General features: G+C 38.5%; 2 protein-coding genes across 4 annotated transcripts in view; one reads left to right on the top strand and one right to left on the bottom strand.

Annotated features, from left to right (window-relative positions):
- Positions 11,869–25,272, bottom strand: ZNF639 (zinc finger protein 639). Of its 3 annotated transcripts, none has more exons than XM_018047556.1 (6): positions 24,991–25,272; positions 20,704–20,775; positions 16,670–16,738; positions 15,556–15,666; positions 13,371–13,505; positions 11,869–13,231 (listed from the first exon to the last, which is right to left on the bottom strand). In XM_018047556.1, exons 3-6 carry the CDS (start codon positions 16,725–16,727, stop codon positions 12,078–12,080), a joined length of 1,458 nt encoding a protein of 485 aa, XP_017903045.1. In that variant the 5' UTR covers positions 16,728–16,738; positions 20,704–20,775; positions 24,991–25,272; the 3' UTR covers positions 11,869–12,077. The 3 variants fall into 3 exon arrangements, with proteins under 3 accessions (XP_017903045.1, XP_017903046.1, XP_005675345.1); XM_018047557.1 differs by having other exon boundaries at positions 24,769–25,272; XM_005675288.3 differs by lacking the exon at positions 24,991–25,272 and adding an exon at positions 21,610–21,635.
- The window catches only part of KCNMB3 (potassium calcium-activated channel subfamily M regulatory beta subunit 3), a 105,826-nt gene continuing 105,346 nt past the window's right edge, over positions 24,962–25,441 (top strand). Inside the window, exon 1 of the mRNA XM_018047560.1 lies at positions 24,962–25,052. The gene's annotated coding sequence lies outside the window, so the exon portion shown is untranslated. The remainder of the gene's footprint in view (positions 25,053–25,441) is intronic.

The raw sequence follows: 25,441 nt of genomic DNA on the forward strand, positions 1-25,441 counted from the left end.
TAAGATCATGGCATCTGGTCCCATCACTTCATGGCAAATAGATGGGGAAACATGGAAACAGTGAGAGACTTTATTTCCTTGGGGCTCCAAAATCACTGCAGATGGTGACTGCAGCCATGAAATTAAGACACTTGCTTCTTAGAAGAAAAGCTATGACCAACCTAGACAGCATGTTAAAAACCAGACACATTTGCCAACAAAGATTTGTCTAGTCAAGGCTATGGTTTTTCCAGTAGTCCTGTATGGATGTGAGAGTTGAACTAGGAGAAAGCTGAGCACTGAAGAATTGATGCTTTTGAACTGTGGTGTTGGAAAAGACTTTTGAGAGTCCCTTGAACTGCAAGGAGATCCAACCAGTCCATCCTAAAGAAAATCAGTCCTGAATATTCATTGGATGAATATTGATGTTGAAGCTGAAACTCCAATACTTTGGCCAACTGATGGGAATAACTGACTCATTTGAAAAGACCCTGATTCTGGGAAAGAATGAATGTAGGAGGAGAATGGGATGACAGAGGATGAGATGGTTGGATGGCATCACTGACTCGATGGACATGAGTTTGAGTAAGCTCCAGGAATTGGTGATGGACAGGGAAACCTGGTGTGCTGCCGTCCATAGTGTCACAAAGAGTCAGACACGACTGAAGGACTGGACTGAATGTAAAAGAGGTTAGTTCAAGTAATCTAGGTGATCCAATCAATCAAAAGATTTTAGAGCAGAGCTGATATTTCCTTAATAAAGGCATTCTGCCTGTGGACTGCAGGATCAACTGTTAGTTCCTGCCCAAGCCTTACTGATGACTTGCCCTAAGTGCTTTTTGTTTTTGTTTTAAACAAAATTTTAATTCTCTCACAGTCATATGGAGGCCATATGTCTACAATCTAAACGTCTGCAGGACTAAGTTCTCTCTGGAGGCTCTAGGGGGAGGTTCCTTCCTTGCCTGTTCCAGTTTCTAGTGGCTAGAGGCATTCCCTGGTTTACATCTCCTGCATTGCAGGCAGATTCTTCTACCATCTGAGCCACCAGAGAGGCCCTGCCTTAAAGATACATGGCACCCATCCATCTCTGCCTCTATCTTCATACGACCTTCTGCCCTTGTCTCAAATCTCTCTCTCCTTTCTTTTATATGGCCACTGGTCAGTAGATCCAGTATGGGAATTGGGATCGTGGGTCCTAAATCCAGGTTGATCTCATCTCAAGATCCTTAACTTAATTATATCTTCAAAGGTGCTATTTCTGAGTAAGATCGTATTCACAGATATCAACAGTTAGAACTTGGACACATATTTTGGGGAGATACTGTCCAACCTATTATTACACTTGTATTTTCTCTAGACCATGGTTTGCTTTTTCACCCTTTAGAAAATTCTGATAAGGAAAATCTTAACTATTCTGTGGAAGAACAATCAGACTAAAATAAAGGAAGACAAATGTCATGCTCCCTTCGTGTCAGACATTTCACAATGTGCATTGTGCATCTACAAACAGACCTTCTCAAAGCAGGAGGTTGAAATCACCCTATGAGAAAAGGTTGGCCCCTTTCTTCACAAGACAGAATTACATTGTAATTCTATATTTAATGTATTTTTTTCATCTCAGACAAGGGTACAAGGGGTGGCACTGACCAAAGCCTTGTCTGCATATTTGTAATTGAAAAAGAAAAAATACTTGGTTGATTGAACTACTTATCGATACAATGCTAACCTGTCAATGTGTTATATAATTTGCCTCAAAAATCTATAAAACTGCATCTCTAACTCCTGAACAATGGAGCAGTTCTTGGAGCTTCTGAGAATTTGTTTCCTGGGTTATAATCCTCAATTTGGATGGATTAAATTTTCTTTTCTTCTTAGCTTATTTTTTTGTCAACAAATTGAAGTTTAATTGATGTATGATGTTTTGTTAGTTTCTGGTGTATAGCAAAGTGATTCAGTTGTATATACATATATATACACACATCCGGAGAAGGCGATGGCACCCCACTCCAGTACTCTTGCCTGGAAAATCCCATGGATGGAGGAGCCTGATGGGCTGCAGCCCATGGGGTCGCGAAGAGTCAGACATGACTGAGCGACTTCACTTTCACGAATTGGAGAAGGAAATGGCAACCCACTCCAATGTTCTTGCCTGGAGAATCCCAGGGACAAGGGAGCTTGGTGGGCTGCTGTCTATGGGGTCACACAGAGTTGGACACGACTGAAGTGACTTAGCAGCAGCAGCAGCACACACATACATATACAATTCCTTTTTCAGATTTTTTCTATTACAGTTTATTACAAGATACTGAATTATTGAATATAGCTCCCTGTGCTATACAATAGGACATTTCTGTTTATCTCTTTAATAGTTTGTATCTGCTTATCCCAAACTTCTAATTTATCCCTTCTTCCCTGCTCTTTTCCCCTTTGGGAATCATAAGTTTTTTTTCTATGTCTGTGATTCTTTTTCTGTTTTATAAATGTTTATTTGTATCATTTTTTTAAAGCTTTCACATGTAAGTAATATGATATTTGTCTTTCTCTGACTTATTTCACTTAGTATAATCTCTAGGTGCACCTAAGTTGCTACAAATGGCATTACAGTATTTCATTCTTTTTATGGCTGAGTAATATTCCAGTATATGTATGGATATATAATATATATGTATATCCCTATATATTTTGGATATATATCTATATATAAATATATATATTTATGTCTATATCTATATATTTATATCTATATATAGATATATATTTACCCCTATATATTATGGATTTGCCTAGCCAGCAGCCCTCAATTCCTTGCAATAAATTTCTTATCCTCTGAACCCTAACTGACACACACTGTAACCCAGCTGACATGGAAGTAAGAGACTATGCTTGGTCTTTGTTGTAAAGCAAATTTTGATAGAAGTACAATTCTAAGGATTCCTAGCAGAAATAATTAGCATACTGTTATGTAAACATTTTGTTTATGGTGTAGGGAGGGAGGTTAGGGAAAGAGATAAAGAATTAAAAAGCACAAAACACTCTGAAATCAAAAGACTTCTGTTGTACTTCCCTGACCTATAAGTACTATAATTTAAAATCATGTTAAGGCATTAAGCAAAAAGCAAGGAAATTTTAAGGATGAATTTCAAGCATCAACCAGCATGCGAAAGGTGAAAGCTGTTATCATCCTGAGATTTTCATGTTTATTCAACAAATATATATTGAAGAAGAAATCTTTTAAAGAAAGAGCATGTAACTTAATCTGAAGACCTTGAAAGTGAAGTCACTCAGTCGTGTCCGACTCTTTGTGACCCCATGGACTGTAGCCCACCAGTCTCCTCCGTCCATGGGATTCTCCAGGCAAGAATACAGGAGTGTGTTGCCATTTCCTTCTCCAGGGGATCTTCCCAACCCAGGGATCGAACCCGGGTCTCCCACATTGCAGGCAGACGCTTTAACCTTTGAGCAGACCTTAGTTCGTATCTATACTATGCCAGTTAGTAGCTATTTGAAATCATGCTGCTGCTGCTAAGTCACTTCAGTCATGTCAGACTCTGTGTGACCCCATAGACGGCAGCCCACCAGGCTCCCCTGTCCCTGGGATTCTTCAGGCAAGAACACTGGAGTGGGTTGCCATTTCCTTCTCCAATGCATGAAAGTGAAAAGTGAAAGTGAAGTCGCTCAGTCATATCCAACTCTTCGCGACCCCATGGACTGCAGCCTACCAGGCTCCTCCATCCATGGGATTTTTCAGGCAAGAGTACTGGAGTGGGTTGCCATTGCCTTCTCCGATGTGAAATCCTAAACCACTCAAAATCAGTTTTGAACACAGGGAATCTCAAAGGTAACTTTTGCTTTATTTATATTATTTGAATTTTTAAAATCATAATAGTATCACTTTACAAATAACAACTACATGTTTAATATAATTACTGTATTTCAAATAAAAGTGACATTACATGTTATAGATTATAAAAATAAGTGTTTTCATATAAGTAACTTAATCCATCATTTTTCTTATTATGGAAGACTCATAGGCAAAAACCACATGAATAAACATAAAGAAGAAAGGAGAAAAAAATTAAATATAATGGCTAAATAAAACAAATAGAGATGAACAAAAACTAAAATTCAATTATTTAAAAACTTATGAAAAACTAGTAAGTATTCAAAAAATTGAAATGGCAATTTCCCATATATAACAAAAACAAGCCAGCCTAAATGACTTTAGAGATAACCCTTTACTAAATCTTTCAAGAAAAGATTAATCTTATCTCATACAGGTTTTTGTAAAGCATAGAACAAGAGAAAAAAACAGCCCAACTCACTTATAAGACTAGAATAACCTTAATACCACTTATAGGAGGTGTAAGTAAGGAAAATCACATGTATGACTATAGAGGCAAATATCCTGTGTGAAATATTAGCTAACTGAATCCAACATTGTATTAAAAATTTTTTTCTACAGGTACAGTTTTCCTAGAAATACAAAGATAATTCAATATTAGAAAATCAACCAATGAAATTCATATTAGCAGACTTATAGGAGAAAGCCCATGTTTATCTCAATAGCTATAGAAAAAAATCACTGCTAAAGTTTAATCCTACTTACAATAAAAAGTCTTCAAAACTAAGAAAACTGCTAAAGGCAACTAAAGAATCTAGTTATTGACTAGAAAATATACTTGACAGGGAGATTAGAGCAGTCTTACACTTAAGGCTAGGAACAAAAAAAGGAATGCCTGCTAATGCTATTCCTGCTGTTTATGGGAGTGGAGGAACTGACAAATTCTGTGATAAGAAAAAAAGAGCCATTCGGGACTCGCAGACTAGGAGTAAAAAAGCAAGTATATAATTTATGACAATTATATGATGATTTACATTAAAAATTAAGGAAAGACAGCTATTAAAACTAAAAAGATTAAAACCCAAACATTTCTATATGCAAAATCAATATTTCAAAATTCAGAAGCTTTCCTGTAAACATGCAGTAACCAATTAGAAAACAAGAAAGCATGTCAAAGCAACCAAAACTAAAGAATCTAGTTATTGACAACAAAAACTGCATACAACCTTTATGGAGAAAATTTTAAAGAACATTAAAAGAGACCTAAGTAAATGGAGAAAAATACAATGTTTATGAAAGCTAAGATTTAACACTATAATGATGTCAATTCCCTATAAAATGATCATAATTGTAATGCAATTCCAACAAGACTTTAGATAGAATTTGGAACTGATTCTAAATTTACATGGAAGAAGGAAAAGTCCACCAATAGCTAAAACAATTCTCAAAAGAAGAGCAAAGAGAATAAATTCACGCTACCTGATATTAAGGCATACTGTACTGAGCTGCACACTACTTGATATTAACACATACTGTACTGAACTGAGCTTTCTGTGCTTTATAGCAGTTTCCACTACCTATTTATTTTACACATGGGATGGGGATTGGGGAGTGAGATCCAAAAGGGAGGGGATATATGTACACATAGAGCTGATTCATTTTATTATACAACAGAAACATAACATTGTAAAGCAATCATACTCCAATTAAAAGAAAGACATACTGGAAAGCTATAATGTTTGAAGTACTGTTAAAACATGTGATACTATTGCGGGAACAGCTAGGAATATAATGAGTACAGGCACAAATTTGTATGCCAATTATGCCCATGGGGAGTGATATACGGTCAAATTGTTATCATGAATCACTGGGAGAATGCATTATTTAACAAATAGTACCGATGAAATTGGCTCACTTGAATGAACAAAAAACTTGAATCATTCTTACACACAGAGAAATTCAGACCTAAACACAAAAGTTACAACCAGAACATTACTAGGAGAAAATGTAGGAAAACAGTTCTGTGACTTTGGGTTTACAGAGGAGTTTGTTAACAAGACTGTAGAAAGCACAAAGTTGTGCTTTCTAACAAGGTGGTAGAAAGCACAACCTGTAAGGTAAAACGTGATGGATCTATCCACATGAAATGTAAAGATTTGTGTTCAACAAAAGACATCAGCAATGGATGGCAATCTGGGAATCTATTCTTTGCAGTGTGTATCATCAACAAAGGACCAATAATTAAAATTTTTAAAGAACTTCTCAAAAGTAACCAGAAAACCCAACAGAAAAGCGGACAAAGGGCAATTCCCTGGTGGTCCAGTGGTTAGGTCATTGGGCTTTCACTGCAAAAACAAACAAACAAAAAAACAAGGCATATGCAGAAGCACTTCACGAAATGAGAAACCAAAGTGTCTCATGAACATATTGAGACATTTCCAATCTTGTTAGTAATCAAACAATGCAAATTCAAACAATAGTAACATACTGCTGTATGCCCTTCAGATTTACCAAAATCAATTCACTTTATTGTCTATAAGGATGCAGGGAAACATGATCATCTGATGGGTGTATAAACTTGAGCCAGTCTGGATAATATTTTGGACGTATTTAATCACAAGCATACAAAACATATTTACAGAAAGCCCACATCCCTCCAAGGGAAAAAAAAAAAATCCCAAACACCTTAACACATACAAGAATGTTTATGGTAGCATTATATAGAAAGTGAACAGTTAGAAACACAAAACGCACTCCAGCTTCATATTTAACTGGAGTTCTGAAGAATGACAGAGAAGAGTTTCCTGCCCTGTATGATAAATGCATATGGCTCGAGAAGAGACATTCCATAGTTGTTAAACAGACTAGTAGTGAAACAGGTTTTTAAGGAGTTGAAAGAAAAACTTGGTAACATTACATCCATTGTCCTTGGTTACTCACACAATTTATGGTTAGCTAACAGGGACTAGAAAATAAGGTCTAATGCCAATGACATTAGTACCCTCCATTATATTATTTTCTCTCTTCAGTTGTCTGATATGACATTTCACTGAAAAAACAGGATACATTTTCACTTTTTCTAAAATTCTTTGAAGAGTGGTAGAGAGTTATGTCTTATTTATTATAGTTTAAAAAGCATTCGACTAACGACGTTAGAGAACCATTTTTTGAGCTATAAATAAGAAGTTTAGATAAGGATTTTGTATTCTCAAATTTGTCATCCATGTTTTACCTGCCTGTTTTTTTCCATGTCAGTGTATCATTATTTACTTCATTTTCCTTTAAACGTTTGCTTAAAAAAAAAAAATCAGTTCTGTCCTAAGTAAAAATATTCATGAATGAGATTGGATGTTACACTTTACAACATATAATTTAAAACCATAAAATAAAATTATGTACTATATACAATTATTTTTATGTAATGGGCTTTATGGGTCTAGATTAGATGATTTCTGAGGTTCCTTCCAAATTAACATTCTGTCATTCTGTGTTAGTTTTTCTACTTCGGCAATTTAGTTGTTCAATAAAGAATGCAATTAACTATAATCTTACAACCATAAAGAAGTGTTATGAGGGAACTCCCTGGCGGTCCAGTGGTTAGGACTAAGCGCTTTCACTACTGTGGCCTGGGTTCAGTCTCTGGTTGGGGAATTAAGATTCCACAAGTACAGCACAGCCAGAAAGAAAAGTGCCATGATATTCTGCTTCTTAAAAATCTAAAATAGACACATTAAAACTTACAAATTCACTACTTCTGTTAGACAGGAAATTATAAAATATTTACAGGGTGTAGAAGTGAGTGATGAGGTATATGGTATGAAAGGAGTAAGTTAACAGATTGGAGAATAGAGAGAAAGGAGAATTAAGACATCCACTGTCTCCTTGCTAACTGGGAATATTTTACTCTCTTGAGACTTTCTGAAAATCTAAATGAGGTGAGAAAGGGTTGCAAAAAGAAGGGTAATCAGTCATAGAATATAGCTTGAGCAATATATTTCAGAAACATAAGGTTATAGCAGAGAAGTGATAACCCTAAATAAAATGTGCAAGGTAGGCAAGAAAAAAGAATTCAGTACTTTCATATTTCAGCCAATCAAAATCATGGTAAATGGTCTTTAGGCAGATGATCAAAAACAAAAACTAACACCCCTCCCCCAAACAAAACAAAAAGCAACCCCATCACCCACCAGAAATGATGCTTCTGTGTTATTTTCATTTGATTCCAATTCCTAATCTTAGCTTACTCTGACGAATAAGTGCAAAAGTACCAACTAGTTCATCTGTAATGTTTTTCAGTAGCAGACACTATCTAGATATTAAAAACCAGAAAACATTGAGTTTTTATGCAAAATATACTTTTCATTAAAATTTTCAATGTATTATTCATTCAGTTCAATATTTTTAGCAGCAAAAAAAAAGATTTTCCAGGTCATATCTGTTTGCCTATTTAAAACTCAAAATAAACAACAATAAACTTAACAGTCATGATAAAAAAAATTCCTTTAAAAAAAGAATTTAGTCATTTTTAAAAAAATATGTGAATAAAACCAGTAGATAATACAATATTCCTATTTAGCAATGTTTCTTTTTACAATAAAGAAATTAATTTTCACAAATGTGATTTATTTTAGGTTCAGGGAGTTACTAGTTTAATATCAAGGTTATTAAAGAGGATGAACTTAGTAAGGAAGTCGTGGTGATGCTTTAATATGGGAAATCTTTGTATAGAAAATTATTTCAAATCACTAGTATAGAGCAAACACCATTAAAATTTTTTTAAACTTGTAAATTGAGCATGTAATTTCATATAAACATGTAAATTACATGTGACAACTTTAAGCTTTATGTATTTATATTTTACATCATAAATGTACATATTTCTTTCTCTTAGATTTGAATGTTATCTTAAGATATTAATTTATGGAAAGCTAAACCAATACAAGGTATATTTAAAATTCATAAACACAATGCCATGAATAGAAATTCTAATAGATATTCTGTATCTTCAGTCATTAGAACTGAAAGTTACAAAAGACTGTATCTTCAAAAGTTCATTTTTAATTTACAGGGATGAGACTGTTAATTGTAGTGTAAAACTGACTAACCAAATTTGCTTCTCTGTTGGGATTTACAATTAATCGTTAACTATTTATTTTCAGTTAAGTAAGTAGTATTGATTATTTTAAGTCAACCTGCTTCCCAGGAGGATTGTGGCTGGTTGATTTTTATTAGCTTTTTCAAATTATGTCACTTTAGTGCTTTTAAGTCATCAGAATTCCATTAAAAATTAATCACAGTAGTTTGGGGGATATATTAACCTGCTTGTAAAAGGTAGTAAGACTGAGAAAACAAGCTAAGACAAACTGTAAAGTGCCAGGAATTAATTAAATGCTTTGAAAATCAGATTTAAAAATTAGGAATATTATTAGTTTACTAGGGAGAACCCCCCCCCCCCGAAACCTGTATGTGCTACACCTGTGAATAATTCAGCAATCACCTAACAAGCTGTGGACCCTGTGAAAAGAAGAAACTGGTTAGTATGTGATGACACATATTCAGAGGAACCCAAGAAAGGCGATTTAAAATGTGAAAACTGGCAGATTTACAAGCAGGAAGAGAGGCTTTTGAATACCACACAACCATTTTCAAATAACACTCATTTCAAGGTGAAGATGAAAGGAAAAAACCAAAAGATCCATCACTGTTGTTCACTGCTGACAATAATTCTATTGTGTACTCTGTTATGTATTCTTGAGTCACAAGAGTACAGTGGAATTTGAGTAGATAAAGTCCAGAAGCAGTTAGAAAATTTTTTCAGGTAAGTTTGTTTTTCCAAAGAAGTTCATTAAACTAAAAATATAGACTTGCTACCGCAGCAATTTAATGGTCACTCATAGGCTTATTTGAAAGCTGAGTCAAAGCAAAAAGATTTTATTGGACAAACTGGCAATAAAATGTGGCCTCAAGCTGCAGATTCATCAAAAAAACACCAAATTATACGGTTCTAAAACTTGGATTTAATGCCTCTTGAGTTGTTCCATTACAATCTCTAATTTGATTACTAATGCCTGACCAAAAATGTAATGCTTATAAGATACACAACTAGAAAATAAAAACAAACCAAGTCATTACTTAAGGTTTGTTTTCTGAAAATCAAATTCCTGAAGCTGAATGGATATTGAAAAAGTATAAAAACTGAATTACCAAGAAGGCAATTCTTGGCTAGGATAGTCATGAAAAATATCCCAAGGACAAAGCTCAGATTTTTATAACATGGTGTAATGGAAACATCACTAGACTGGAAGCCAAATAACTTGGATTCCACTCCTGTCTGCTCTAACTGGTTTTGTGACCTCGGCCTAATGATAACCTGTTTCTATAAGAAACATAGAAAACAAGAGGATATAGATCAGATGGCTTCTAAGGTTTTCTTCCAATTTAATTACAATTTTAAGTCTTCTAAGAAACGTTTTTATCAGACAGCCCTACCTGGAACGGTATAATCAGATGGAATGGTGATTTCTAGGAATATAAGTATGCATATATGACAAAAGGGTGGAAGCTTCCCTGGTGGCTCAGAGGTTAAAGGGTCTGCCTCTAATGCGGGAGACTGGGGTTCGATCCCCATCCCCTGGAGAAAGAAATGGCAACCCCCTCCACTATTCTTGCCTGGAGAATCCCATGGATGGAGGAGCCTGGTGGGCTGCCAGTCCATGGGGTCACAAAGAGTTGGACACGACTGAGTGACTTTATTTACTTACTTAAAAATGGTTTTGAAAAACTTATTGCTGTCACTGTTTACAAAACAGACTAAACTCCCATGGGTCTCAAGGTGGGAAAACCATAGGTCACAAACCAGTCTTTTCAAATATATTAATATTCCTGAGTGACAGTAGTTTGCTAGTAGCAGTGTTTATTTTATTTGAGGCCAATGATGCGCAAAATACCATCCTCTTGATACTATTTAAGAAGCTGTTACTGAATTGTGGTGGTTGTGTCTCCCTCAGTCTCCCCGGTTCATATGTTGAAGTAATGGAATATGACCTTATTTAGGGATAGTGTCTTTATTAGGTTAAAATGAGCTTGGCAAGGTAGGCCTTAATCCAATGACTGCTTGATTCCTTGTAAAAGGGAGACAGACTTGGACACAGGGAGACCATGGGAACATGAAGATGACCACATATAAGTCAAGGAGAGTAGCCGAGAACAGATTCTTCCTTTACAGCTCTTGGAAGGAACCAACTATGCTAACATTTCAATTTTGAATTTCTAGCCTCCGCAACTGTGAGACAATAAACTTCTACTTTTTACGCCACTCAGTTTGTGATAATTTGTTATGGCAGCCACAGAAAATACAGACGCTAAGACTGATTCACCATTATCAAAAGTAATTTATACCTTCTCATAACAGCAACCCCAACCTTTCATACCTTCCTATTTCTATTTTAATACTTCAGAGGGTTTTCTCAGAAAACAAATGATTTGGTATCAGAAGTTCAGGCATGACTTTGCAGTTGCATAACTGAAAATGAACAGATTACAAATGACCTGTTTCATTTATAAATGAGTTATGAAATGTTCCTTTATCGTTTAACCCCTTTATCAGTTCCTCCCCATCTAAGATTATTTAGCACATGGATAGGGGCTAAAATAAGGATTACCAAAAAAAAGGATTGCATAGAAAATCAGATCTTTCCCTCTTACCGTAACACGGGGCTCCTAGTGTCACTGAAAGGCTCCCACAGATGGAGAGCACTGACTGTCCTGGGGATAGGAACTACTGGGGAATGCAAAAGCACGGTCTGGATCTTCTGAACGGGAGTATCAGTTGGCCTTAATTGTGCATATGTTGCACTTTAGCAACTGCACTGGAAGTGCAGTACTTTAATGACTTCATCCATGACAGACTGATCTTGTTTTGAGTTTAAAGAAGAAAAAGTTTGTAACACCTGTATTTATGGAAGGAAAACTACAGTTTCTTTAGTGTATATTTCCTATCAACTCATAAAATCAGAGCACATGCAAGAAACACAATGACAGTTACCAAAAGTGGTTAAAATCACAAATGCATTGAAAATATCACATTTAGGATACAACTATATACTGAAAAGGCAGCAATGCCAAGAAAACTGGCAATTAAAAAGATCTTGTTAAAGACAATTCTCACAAGTTGTGTTTAAAATCATTCATTTTAACATTTTCAAAATAGTTGAATTTATTACTTCACATCAACATTATGGAAGTTAAAGGAGAACAATCAAGTTGTTTCATGGACTGGAAGGTGACTTATTAATTCCCTTTCATTTCCAAACCTCATCAAGCAGTCACTACATTTATGAGGTAAATCAGCCGAATGCTTGAAATCTAGATGAATTTTAAGATCTTCAATCTGTCCTGTTGAATATTCACAGTATTGACATAAATAAATCCCTTCAGATAAATGTGAATTTAAATGTTTGCAATATTCTAGCATACTTGAGAAGCCTTTCCCACAGTCATCACAAACATGAGGAAAAATTTTAGTATGTTCAATGGCAACATGTCTGTTAACATTTGTATGAAGTCTACTCCGAAACCCACATACTTGACAAACAAAGAAGTTTTTACATTTGTCAAATGTGATTTTGCTTAAGAGGCTATACTGTCCATGTTCTCCATTGTTATACTTATCACTTAACTCTATTAATTTACATGCATGCTCATTTACCACATGGCTATGCAAGTCTTCTGGATCATTCGTTTCATGTTCACAGAACTGACACAAGTACTGTTCATCACAGCTGTGCTCCTGGAAATGTAGGTAGAGTTCACTGCTTGAGGAGAACTGTACGTCACATTGCTCACACCAATAAAGGTGATCACTAAAATGGGTGTCTGCAATGTGCTGGCTGAGGTTCTCAAAAATTACTGTCTTATAATCACAGTATTTACATATGTAGGGGTCCTCTTCATGGAGTTTGGCATGTTCAATCAGAAGCATGTTGGTAGAGAAACTCTCTTTGCATACTCGACACACGTTTGAATCAGTACGCTTGTGCTTCAAGATCATATGCTGCTTTAAATCAGAAAAATATTTGCTGTTGAACTCACAAAGTTCACATTTATAGAGGCCACTGCTGTTAGCTCTCAGTAAAGGCCATTTCTGCTGGGCAGTCACATTCAAAGCTTGGCTCTTGTCAACAATTTTGCAAAGTTTAGCTGGTGGTTCTTCATCAGTTTGGTCTTGGAGACTCTCAGAGGAATTGTTTTCTGTCTCTATATCATAGTCTTCAGAAATTGCATGCACTTCCGCGGCAATTGGAACATCTTCAGCAGTGTGAACTTCTATGGGGCTCTCCTCTTGGGTTTGCTGGTGGACTGATTCAGGGGAGTCACAGTCTTCATCACAAATTTCAATATCAGCAGATTTTTCTGAAAAACAAAGCAAGACTATTATTATTATTACTAAATAAAACCTATTAAATAGTAATTGGCAAAAAGAAATTTATTTTACTTATTATTTTTTTCACTGAACTATACAAAATATGCAGATGCTATTAGTTTCTCTTACCTGTAGGAAAGGCAGCGTGGTCTAGAATTCTAAGTACAGGACTGGGAACCAAGTAGTTTTGATTTCTATTTCTGGCTTTGATTCCATCTGTAAATTTTGGCAATTCATTTGATGTCTCTGTATCAGAATCATCATCTGTAAAAAAGAATTTGGAAAAATACCTATTATTTATATCAATCAAAACATTAAACATTACATGGATAAACTGAAATGCCAGTCACTAGAGAAAACTGGGCTTCAACATCATGTCTTTTTAAAAAAGACTGTATTTTTCAGAAGTTTCAAATTTACAAAGTAAATAAATAAATAAGAAAGTTAATACAGAGAATTCCCACATATCGCGCATTCAGTTTCTCCATTATTAACATCTTACATTGTTTGTTATAACAATGACCAAATGCTGGTAAGCGATCATTAACTAAAGTCCATACTTCATCCCGATTTCCTTAGTCTTTATCTACTATCCTTTTTCTGTTCCAAGGTCCCATCCAGGATACATAACATTTATTTGTCATATCTCTAGGCTACTGTTAGCTGTGGCAGTTTCTCAGACTTCCCTTGCTTTTGATGACCATGACAATCCTAAGGACACTGGTCAGGTATTTTGCAGGATGCCTCACCAATTAACTCTGCTTTTTCATGATTAGACTGGGATGGCTCAGACGGTAAAGTGTTTGCCCGAAATGCGGGAGACCCGGGTTTGATCCCTGGGTTGGGAAGATCCCCTGGAGAAGGAAATGGCAACCCACTCCAGTACTCTTGCCTAGAAAATTCCATGAATGGAGGAGCCTGGTGGGCTAAATTCCATGGGGTCGCAAAGAGTTGGACACGACTGAGTGACTTCCCTTTCCCTTATGGATTATTTGAAGGTAAACACAGAGGCAAACTGCTTTGTTTTAAAAATCACATCATATAGAGAGTATAAACTATTAACATTATTATGACTGCTGACATTGAACTTGATAACCTGGGGCTTTATCGGGTTTCTCCATTGTAAAGTCATGGTTTTACTTTCCATACTCTACAGTCTGGAACTAAGTTACTGAGTGCAGTCTGTACTTAAGGAGTGGAAAGTTATGCTTCACCTCCCTGAGGGAGCATTACCTACGTAAATAATCTGGAGTTCCTCTGTACAGATTTGTTTCTTATCCCTTATTTATTTATTCTATCACTTATTTATATCACTATGGACTCATGGATATTTATTTTATACTTTGGGTTATAGTTCAATTTCTCCCCCTCTCAAACTGTTTCAGCTTTGGCTACTGGGAGCTCTTTTAGTTGGCTTCTTATGCTCCTTTGGCATACTTGTATTGAATGACTCTATATGTTGAGTACTTTCTTATTTTCTGGCATAACAAAATGCTCCAGGCTCATCTTTTAGGTTTCCTGCTCCAGAACTAGAATCAGCCATTTCTCCAAGAAGCCCTCATTCTTTTTATTGGAAAATGGTATTAGAAACCAGGATCAGGGCACGAGATGTGCTCATTGCTACTGGGATGTCATTTCTGTTAGATTCTCAGTTAACAGAGCAAAAAATACGTGCATGTGCACTACTACAAATTTACTGACATCCCATAAATGTTTCTGTATGTAACTGTGTCTATATTAAGCCAAATATGAGCTCATACTGATGTCTCTGACTGAATGTTCTTTAAATGACCACATCCTTCACCTTGTGTTCTTTCCTTCCATTAGCCCTCCAAACAGAAATGTACAGCTGAGCAGAACAACTGTGTGTAACACTGTTCTTTCTGTGTGTGTTTTTTTTTTTTTTTTTTGCCACTCTACACGGCACTTAGGATCTTAGCTCTCTAACCAGGGATTAAACCTGCACCCCCCTGCAGTGGAAGTACAGCGTCTTAACCACTGAACCATCAGGGAACTCCCTGAAATACCACTATTCTTAACTTTTCATCATAAATACTCAAAACTCTGGGTCACTCCTGCTTCGCCACGAATTCCTAGCTGACTAAAACTGATAGAGGAGGATGTGTTTTTGATGTATATGTTTGAAATAATGTTAAAAATTAAAATTCACTTACCCAAAAGTCTCTTGTTTTCTTAAAACAAGTTTAGATACTTGCTCATTTTGAAATCATCACTTTCACCCACATTTTCAAATAGGAAATGAAAAATTATAAAAGCAATTTGAATGAAACTATTTTGGAAAATTTAAATATACCTTTGTTGTCAAAATATTTTAAGTCTGGTTGTCTCATAGAACAAACACTGTAACAATGATCAGAAAAAATTCCATTGAATCCATCTGCAATTCTGCTTATTCCAGAGGAATCTGAACATAAAACAAAATTTAAAAATTTTCAAGCACACCAAACACATAAACATCTAATGACAGCCATCTCTTTATCCAACATAAATACATTTTCATAGTATTGTAATAAGGTATTAATATTTCCTTCAATTCTGAAGGCTTTCATAATTCAGATATTGACTTTGAGCTTTGAAAGAACCATAAATTATACAATTTAAAATATAATACTTAGAAACACACTAAGATATAATTTTATGGTCAAGAGTCCCACAAAATATGAATATGCAATAAATGTGTTAATTGCAAAAAACGCTGAATTAACTACCAAGCAGATCTGCCATGTACTGCAGAGAAAGCATAATACACGGAGGAAGGTCTGAGGACCAGTTAGGGCTTCTGAAGACAGTCATTTCAACTCTTGCCTCGGAAGGGCCAGTTAGGTAGACCAGGTTTAATTTCCTCAGATATGAAAAACAAGTAGGCTTGGGTTGGTTACCAGGTATACCTGAGACAGCCCCAAGTATACATGTGCATAGCATAAGAGGTCAAGACCTCTTATTTGCCAAGATAGTAGAGCCATACTCAAAGAAAAGATCTAAAATTATATAATCAAAATGAAACTTAAAACATTTCTGAAAATAATGTACAGGATGAAGTTTTTTTCCAATGATGGAAAATTACTTCCATCAAGGTTATTATTAAGACTTAAGCACAAGCTTGGGAAACACAGGCAAATCTCAATTATGCTATGTAAGTACGTAACTTGGATATCTAATCTTAAATATCTATAAACTATGAAGTTGTGAGAATTAAAATAAATGTCTGTGAAATTTTGATGTCTGCCTAGCATACAGCAGATATTGAGAAATATATTTTGAAAGAATTTACTTAAAGTTTCCTCTTAGCTGAAAGTTAACCCAGATATTTAACTCTAATCAGATCATTTATGAGAAAATGGATGGAAACACAACTGCATGGGAATTGAACATGGCCTAACTTTTAAATAATTTAATCGTACACTGACCTGAATAACGAGAAGGATGTAAAGTCTTCCTTTTTCTTTTTTTAGGATATTCATTCATATCTTTTTAATCTAAAAAATGGAAAAATTTAACAAATACATCACAAATAACAAGTGTTAATATTGTTATGCAAATTTCTTCTAATAAAAAAATTGGCTGGCGATAGGAAATGTGTCATAAAAATCGACTTCAAGAGACAAATGTTAAACAATCCGGCTTATATTTTAGAATTACTTTTCTGATCAAGTTTAAAGGCTGTGTTCTGTTTTCTTTCTTCCTGAGGTTGAGAACGTTTCAAATGTTGATGTAATTGCGAAAACTAAATAATTACATAAGCCGCAAGGAGATCCAACCAGTCCATTCTAAAGGAGAACAGTTTTGCGTGTTCTTCGGAAGGAATGATGCTAAAGCTGAAACTCCAGTACTTTGGCCACTTCATGTGAAGAGTTGACTCATTGGAAAAGACCCTGATGCTGGGGAGCGATTGAGGGCAGGAGGAAAAAGGGACGATAGAAGATGAGATGGCTGGATGGCAACACTGACTCGATGGACTTGAGTTTGAGTGAACTCCAGGGGTTGGTGATGGACAGAGAGGCCTGGCGTGCTGCGATTCATGGGGTTGCAAAGAGTCGGACACGACTGAGCGACTAAACTGAACTGAATGCTTATTTTCTATAAAAGAAAAATTGTACCTATGATACCAAAAAAAGTTTTATAGGTATATTTCTTACAGTTGGGAATATTTTGACAGTTTTGAAGCCACAGTTCAGTTCAGTTATGTCCGACTCTTTGCAACGCCATGTACTGCAGCACGCCAGGCCTCCCTGTCCATCACCAACTCCCAGAGTCCGCCCAAACCATGTCCATTGAGTCGGTGATGCCATCCAGCCATCTCATCCTCTGTCGTCCCCTTCTCCTCCTGCCCTCAATCTTTCCCAGCATCAGGGTCTTTTCAAATGAGTCAGCTCTTTGCATCAGGTGGTCAAAGTTTTGGAGTTTCAGCTTCAACATCATAACTACCAATGAACACCCAGGACTGATCTCATTTAGGATGGACTGGTTGGATCTCCTTGCAGTCCAAAGGACTCTCAAGAGTCTTCTCCAACACCACAGTTCAAAAGCATCAATTCTTCAGCGCTCAGCTTTCTTCACAGTCCAACTCTCACATCCATACATGACTACTGGAAAAACCATCGCCTTGACTAGAAGGACCTTTGTTGACACAGTAATGTCTCTGCTTTTCAATATGCTGTCTAGGTTGGTCGTAACTTTCCTTCCAAGGAGTAAGTGTCTTTTAATTTCATGGCTGTAATCACCATCTGCAGTGATTTTGGAGTCCAGAAAAATAACGTCTGACACTGTTTCCCCAACTATTTGCCATGAAATGATGGGACCGGATGCCATAATCTTAGATTTCTGAATATTGAGCTTTAAGCCAACTTTTTCACTCTCCTCTTTCACTTTCATCAAGAGGCTCTTTAGTTCCTCTTCACTTTCTGCCATAAGAGTGGTGTCATCTGCATATCTGAGGTTGCTTATATTTCTCCTGGCAATATTGATTCCAGCTTGTGCTTCTTCCAGCCCAGCGTTTCTCATGATGTACTCTGCATAGAAGTTAAGTAAGCAGGGTGACAATACACAGCCTTGACCTACTCCTTTTCCTATCTGGAACCAGTCTGTCCCATGTCCTGTTCTAACCATTGCTTCCTGACCTGCATACAGGTTTCTCAAGAAGCAGGTTAGGTGGTCTGGTATTCCCATCTCTTTCAGAATTTTCCATAATTTATTGTGATCCACACAGTCAAAGGCTTTGGCATAGTCAATAAAGCAGAAATAGATGTTTTTCTGGAACTCTCTTGCTTTTTCGATGATCCAACAGATGTTGGCAATTTAATTTCTGGTTTCTCTGCCGTTTCTAAAACCAGCATGAACTTCTGGAAGTTCACGGTTCACGTATTGCTGAAGTCTGGCTTGGAGGACTTTTAGCATTACTTTACTAGCATGTGAGATGATGCAATTGTGCGGTAGTTTGAGCATTCTTTGGCATTGCCTTTCTTAGGGATTGGAATGAAAACTGACCTTTTCCAGTCCTGTGGCCACTGCTGAGTTTTCCAAATTTGCTGGCATATTGAGTGCAGCACTTTCACAGCATCATCTTTCAGGATTTGAAAAAGCTCAACTGGAATTCCATCACCTCCACTAGCTTTGTTCATAGTGATGCTTCCTAAGGCCCACTTGACTTCACATTCCAGGATGTCTGGCTCTAGGTGAGTGATCACACCATCGTGATTATCTGGGTTGTGAAGATCTTTTTTGTACAGTTCTTCTGTGTATTCTTGCCACCTCTTCTTAATATCTTCTGCTTTTGTCAGGTGCATACCATTTCTGCCCTTTATTGAGCCCATCTTTGCATGAAATGTTCCCTTGGTATCTCTAATTTTCTTGAAGAGATCTCTAGTCTTTCCCATTCTATTGTTTTCCTCTGTTTGTTTGCACTGATCACTGAGGAAGGCTTTCTTATCTCTCCTTGCTATTCTTTGGAACTCTGCATTCAGATGCCTATATCTTTCCTTTTCTCCTTTGCTTTTCGCTTCCCTTCTATAGAGAGCTATTTGTAAGGCCTCCTCAGAGAGCCATTTTGCTTTTTTGCATTTCTTTTTCTTGGGGATGGTCTTGATTCCTGTATTCTGTACAATGCCATGAACCTCCATCCATAGTTCATCAGGCACTCTGTCTGTCAGATCTAGTCCCTTCAATCTATTTCTCACTTCCATTGTATAGTCATAAGGGATTTGATTTAGGTCATACCTGAATGGTGTAATGATTTTCTCCACTTTCTTCAATTTCAGTCTGAATTTGACAATAAGGCCTTCATTACCTGAGCCACAGTCAACTCCCGGTCTGGTTTTTGCTGACTGTATAGAGCTTCTCCATCTTTGGCTGCAAAGAATATAATCAATCTGATTTCGGTGTTGACTATCTGGTGATGTCCTTGTGTAGAGTCTTCTCTTGTGCTGTTGGAAGAGGGTGTTTGCTATGACCAGTGCATTCTCTTGGCAGAACTCTACTAGCCTTTGCCCTGTTTCATTCTGTACTCCAAGGCCAAATTTGCCTGTTGCTCCAGGTGTTTCTTGACTTCCTACTTTTGCATTCCAGTCCCCTATAATGAAAAGGACAGCTTTTTTGGGTGTTAGTTCTAGGTCTTGTAGGTCTTCATAGAACTGTTCAAGTTCAGCTTCTTCAGCATTACTGGTCGGGCATAGGCTTGAATTACCGTGATAATGAATGGTTTGCCTTGGAAACGAACAGAGATCATTCTGTTGTTTTTGAGATTGCATCCAAGTACTGCATTTCAGACTCTTTTGTTGACCATGATGGCTACTGCATTTCTTCTAAGGGATTCTTGCCCACAGTAGTAGATATAATGGTCATCTGAGTTAAATTCACTCATTCCAGTCCATCTTAGTTCACTGATTCCTAGAATGCTGATGTTCACTCTTGCCATCTCCTGTTTGACCACTTCCAATTTGCCTTGATTCATGACCTAACATTCCAGGTTCCTATGCAATATTGCTCTTTACAGCATCGAGCCTTGCTTCTATCACCAGTCACATCCACAGCTGGGTGTTGTTTTTGCTTTGGCTCCATCCCTTCATTCTTTCTGGAGTTATTTCTCCACTGATCACCAGTAGCATATTGGGCACCTACCAACCTGGGGAGTTCATCTTTCAGTGTCCTATCTTTTTGCCTTTTCATACTGCTCATGGGGTTCTCAAGGCAAGAATACTGAAGCCACACATCCTCTTCAAAAAAAATAGTCACAAATTTGTATTAATCCTCTGGCTTCAGAGGGGGTAAAAAAAATCACCCTCATCATTCAGAGGCTCAGAATATAATTTTCAAGAAAATATCCTTTTCTTACTCATGAGGTCACACTCAACATTCCACTGAGAACAAAAGAGATGTGGCAGCTACTGAGTAAATATCCATAGACTGTTATAAAATTGACTAACTAGTTTTACCACATCCCACTTACTTGGTGTAATTCTTAATACTGGAGTGAGGAAAACTGAATTACAGGGAAGTTTTCGCAGATGGTGAAATATGCCTGTAGGAAAAACAGGACAAAAGTGTTAATGAGCAAAAATGTAGTTCATTTCTGAGACTCAAGGTACTGGATGTGTTTACTGGAAAGCTATACAGAATTAACTCAAGTACAACATGTTTTTGAATACATACTGCATTAAGTACTAAAACTTGTATAACTTGATAAATATGTCACTACATATAAATATGTGTCATATTTCTTTGAAGTGAATTTACCTTCTAAAGCTATTTTAACACCGAAAAAGGAACATAAATAAATACACATGAATATAAATCTCATTAATTTATTTGTGCGTGCTCAGTTGAGTCCAACCTCTTGAAACTCCATGGACTGTAATCTGCCAGGCTCCTCTGTCCATGGGATTTTCCAGAGAAAAATACTGGAGTAGATTGCAATTTCCCACTCCAGGGGATCTTTCCCACCCAGGGACTGAACTTCCTTCTCCTGCCATTAATTTATTCAGTCACAGTGAAAGCCAATATAATGAAAGCTGACAAATTAGTACAGGCTTTTTTTGGTCTCATTTTTGGCTGCACTGGGGTGGCTTGTGGGATCGTGATTCCCTGATCAAGGATAGAACACGTGCCCCCCGCTGTAAGAAGCACAGAGTTCTAATCACTGGACCACCAGGGAATTCCCAAATTACAGATTTTAAACTGTTTAAATCCTCCTTATAGATTATTAGTAGAATAATAATGATGATCATTAATTGGGCACCAATTATGTACCAGGCTGTGAACATACTTTTTTATTTAAACCTATGATTAGAAAAATCTATAACACGCTCTCCAAATCACTATTATCTATCCGTTGTTACTCATAAAGAGGGCTTACCAGGTGGCTCAGTGGTAAACAATCTGCCTGCACTGTAGAAGATGCAGGAGATACAGGTTGGGACCATGGGTCAGGAAGATCCCCTGGAAAAGGAAATGGCAACACACTTCAGTATTCTTGCCTGGAAAATCCCATGGACCAAGGAGCCAACGCAGAGTCTGACATAAAATGATGGCTAAACAACAACTGATAAGGAAATTGAGGCATAAACTTAAGTCAGGGGAATAGTAAGTAAGTGACAGGGTTGAACAGAGATCTAACTTGAACATAAGATTTTCTATGCTTTTAATCTCTTTTATTTAGGGAGATAAAGTGATTAGTCCAACTGAAGAAATAGTGTTAGAATGAGAACTCTTTCTTCCATTTCAGATTAGTGTTCTTTCTACTATAGCAGTGGGAAAATAAGGAATGTCAGAAAAAAGTGCATTGTAAAGTTTTTTCTGTGAACTTATAAGCTTCTTTTCTTATCACCATGGTGATACAGGTACACAGCAGGTAGAACTTGGCATTGTTATTTCTCATCTCAATTCTAGCAATAGGGAACTTGAGATGCACATACTATTTTTGCTGCTTTATTAAGTGCTGGGTATATCATTACTGGACTTCCTAGGAGGTTCAGTGGTAAAGAAACCACCTCCCAATGCAGGAGAATCAGGTTTGATCCCTGGGTCAGGAAGAGCCTCTGAAGAAGGAAACAGCTACCCACTCCAGAATTCCTGCCTGGGAAATACCATGGACAGAGGAGAATGGTGGGAAATACACAGTCCATGGGGTCGCAAGAGTTGGACACGACTTACCTACTGAGCAGTAACAGATTATCAGCACTATACATAATGTAATCATACACATAAAGTGCTGCTGAATTTACTGAGAATTTTCTTTACTTGATTTTCACAACAATCCTGTAAGGTAGATAGAAGGTCTACTATCAAATCTACTCCAATTTTACTGAGGAGGAAACAAATTCACTGAAAGTGAAGTCAACTAATTAGAAGAGCCAGTAATGAAAAAGTGTGTCTTCTGACTTCTGGGTTTACAATTGTGTGATTAAATCTTCATTTCTAATCACTGTCACCAGCAAGTTACATCTTGCTTCCAGTCCTTAGTCAGCCACCAACTGGGAGGAGGGTGAGGGAATCACTCAAAGAAACTGACAACCATGATATTTGCAGAAATGGTGTCAACAGGTATAATGCCTCATCTAACAACACAAATTAGCATTCCCTGAGCTCACCCCATCAAGTGCATTAAAAAAAAATAAACAGCTGTTTTCATATTTATGTAGTAAAAATCTTGACTTATTTCTACTACTTCTTTTGTACAGAATTTACACAGCTGAAAGCTTTATACTTCATGTTCTAAATGCTTTACAAGTATCAGACGGAACACTGAAAACTGTCAGTCGAGCATTTTAAACACTTCAAACTCTTTCAAAAGAGCAAGGAAACCAAGCATGGCATTAGAATTAATGTTGCAAGCTGGCTAGGATTCAGACTGTCAGGTGAAAAGAACAGGATTACCTTGATCAGGAAATGTTTGACTCCTACCTAGGGCTGAACAATATCCAAAAGTTTACCAGACCTCCTTTAAGCAAGATGGTAAAATGCCCACTCAAGACCAAAAATGCTAACCACCCTTCATTTCAGCAAATGTTTTTACGTGACTTTTGTGTGTATAACTGCTCTGATGAACTCTGGCTTTTTACCTAAGGATGTCATACACACATTTGCTCACTAGTCCTCCTCTTTTAATGGGAAGATTCTGAACATGCAATTTTTCACTCAAGTCCTCTTCCTCACTTAAAAAGCTACAGATAAAATTAATATGTCACTGTAGTAAACTCAGAAAAATAAAATAATTAAATCGCTTAGAATCTATTCATCCAGAAAAACACTGTTAACATGGTCTTCCCTGGTAGCTCGGTGGTAAGGAATCTGCCTGTAATGAAGGAGACACAAGAGAAATCGGTTGGATCCCTGGGTTGGGAAGATCCCCTGGAGAAGGAAATGGCAACCCACTCCGGTATTCTTGCCTGGGAAATTCCATGGACAGAAGAGCCTGGTGGGCTACAGTCTTTAGGGTCGCAAAAAAGCTGTACAAGGCTTAGCGACTAAACATTCCAAAGTATAGACATGTAGACATTTTCTCATGCTAAGGGATTCATACATACTTTAAATTTACAAAAAGCTAACCATGCCATCTAAAACACTCATTGAAAAAAAAAAGCAACTTAGAAGACACTTGTAATCATCTTTCCAGCTGTCACTTTTTCAACAAGACCGTCTAAGTACAAACCACAATACAGATCGGCAGACTCCTACCCGCAGTCAGCACTTGTATCAAAGAGTTCAATCTTTTTAAGACCTTTCATGCAATGTAAATATATATAAGACAAGCATTTACAATAAAAAGCGGTTCTCTACTAAAGAGTTTTAGAAGCACGTTGTTCCCCAGCCTCATTTTGAAACAAGTGTATCTTTTCCAGATTTTGAAAGACAGGAGAAAACAAAAATGCTGCAGGAAACTTTAGAACCCACCACACGTCCCATTTAGTGTCAGTGTTTGCTTTATCTCTTTGCTTACAGATAAACTGCCTCAAAGCACTCTTGTCCCTAGACTGTACTGAAAAACAAAACCAAAATGGGTTCGAAGTACCCTAATAAGTGCCTTAGACTATACTGGCTGGGGGCTTAAGAGCCTGAAGGTTGTGACTCCCGGCGCGGGCAAAGGATGCGCCGCCGGAGGGTCACCACGCCAGCCGGCAAGGCCTGAGGGCCAGCGTGGCACGGATGGGGGCCCGCGGCCCAGAGAGGCCGCGCAGGAGCCATCGGGACCCGGCTTCTCCACCCGCGCGCCACGTACTGGCCCCATTCGGGCCCGGCGACTAGCCAGGAGTCCCAAGTCCCGACCCCAAAGGCACCACTCGGAAAAAAAGCAGCGGGGGACCGAGGCCAGCCGGGGCCGAGGTGCCCTCCGCAAGGGGTGGAACTGCCTTCGGGATGGGGGAGGGGCGCGCCATCCCGCCAGAAAACGAAGGCAGGGTTTCAGTTTTAAAGGCGCCATCCGGCCTTCCCTGCCCTCTCCCGCAGGAAGCTGCGCCCGCACGCCCGCGGCCCGTGCAGCAGTCCGGCGCCCGGGCCGCTCCGCCCTCACACTCACCAGTCCCCGGGGCCCGCCCGGCGCAGCTGCGAGGCGGCGGCCGAGACGCCCGAGCGCGGGCGGAGGGGTAGCGCAGCCCTGCCCGCAGGCGCACGGCGGCGGGCGGCGCCGCTTCTGGCCCTCGAGCTCCCCGGCGCTCCGCCGGGCCGGCCCCACTCCCTCCCCGCGCGCCCTACGCCCAGCCTGCGAGGCCCCGGGCCCAGGCTCCGCGGCCACACTCACCGCCGCGCTTCGCGCCTGCGCCGCACGCCTCAGGCCCGCCGAGAGGGCGGGGAGGTGACGAGGTGAGAGTGGGGGCTGGGGAGCGAGCGGCTTGGCCTCGCCTCGCTCCCGGGCTAGGGGGCTAGGAGGGACCACCGGCCTCCAGCCCCCGGGGCGGCCCGGCGGCCCGCGCCCCCTGCAGGCACTCCGCGCCTTCGCGGGTGCCTTCCGGGAAGGGTACCGCGCGTCCCGGAAAGAGCGGGTGATTCCACCCTCTAGAATTGCTCCTAGCGAGGCTGCCGAGGGAACTCCCTCCACCACCACCGCCCCGCTCTCCCTCCCGCCCAGAGGAAGTGGGAGCAGCAGCGCGCGCCAGACACCCTCTTCCCACCAAGTTCCTCCATGGGGACAGGGGAGAATGGTCTTGGTCGGGTTAGGCAAGGCATGTGGCATTTCAAACCCCACAGAGTGG

Source organism: Capra hircus, chromosome 1, assembly GCF_001704415.2.
Source record: "Capra hircus breed San Clemente chromosome 1, ASM170441v1, whole genome shotgun sequence".
In the NCBI taxonomy this organism is placed as follows: domain Eukaryota; kingdom Metazoa; phylum Chordata; class Mammalia; order Artiodactyla; family Bovidae; genus Capra; species Capra hircus.

Excerpts from the sequence above, each read along its gene's own strand:
- ZNF639 (XM_018047556.1), bottom strand. The coding sequence starts at position 16,727 with ATGAATGAATATCCTAAAAAAAGAAAAAGGAAGACTTTACATCCTTCT. Across the intron at positions 15,667-16,669 it reads ACATCCTTCTCGTTATTCAG|ATTCCTCTGGAATAAGCAGA; the intron begins GTCAGTGTACGA and ends TTTTATGTTCAG. Across the intron at positions 13,506-15,555 it reads AAAATATTTTGACAACAAAG|ATGATGATTCTGATACAGAG; the intron begins GTATATTTAAAT and ends TCTTTTTTACAG.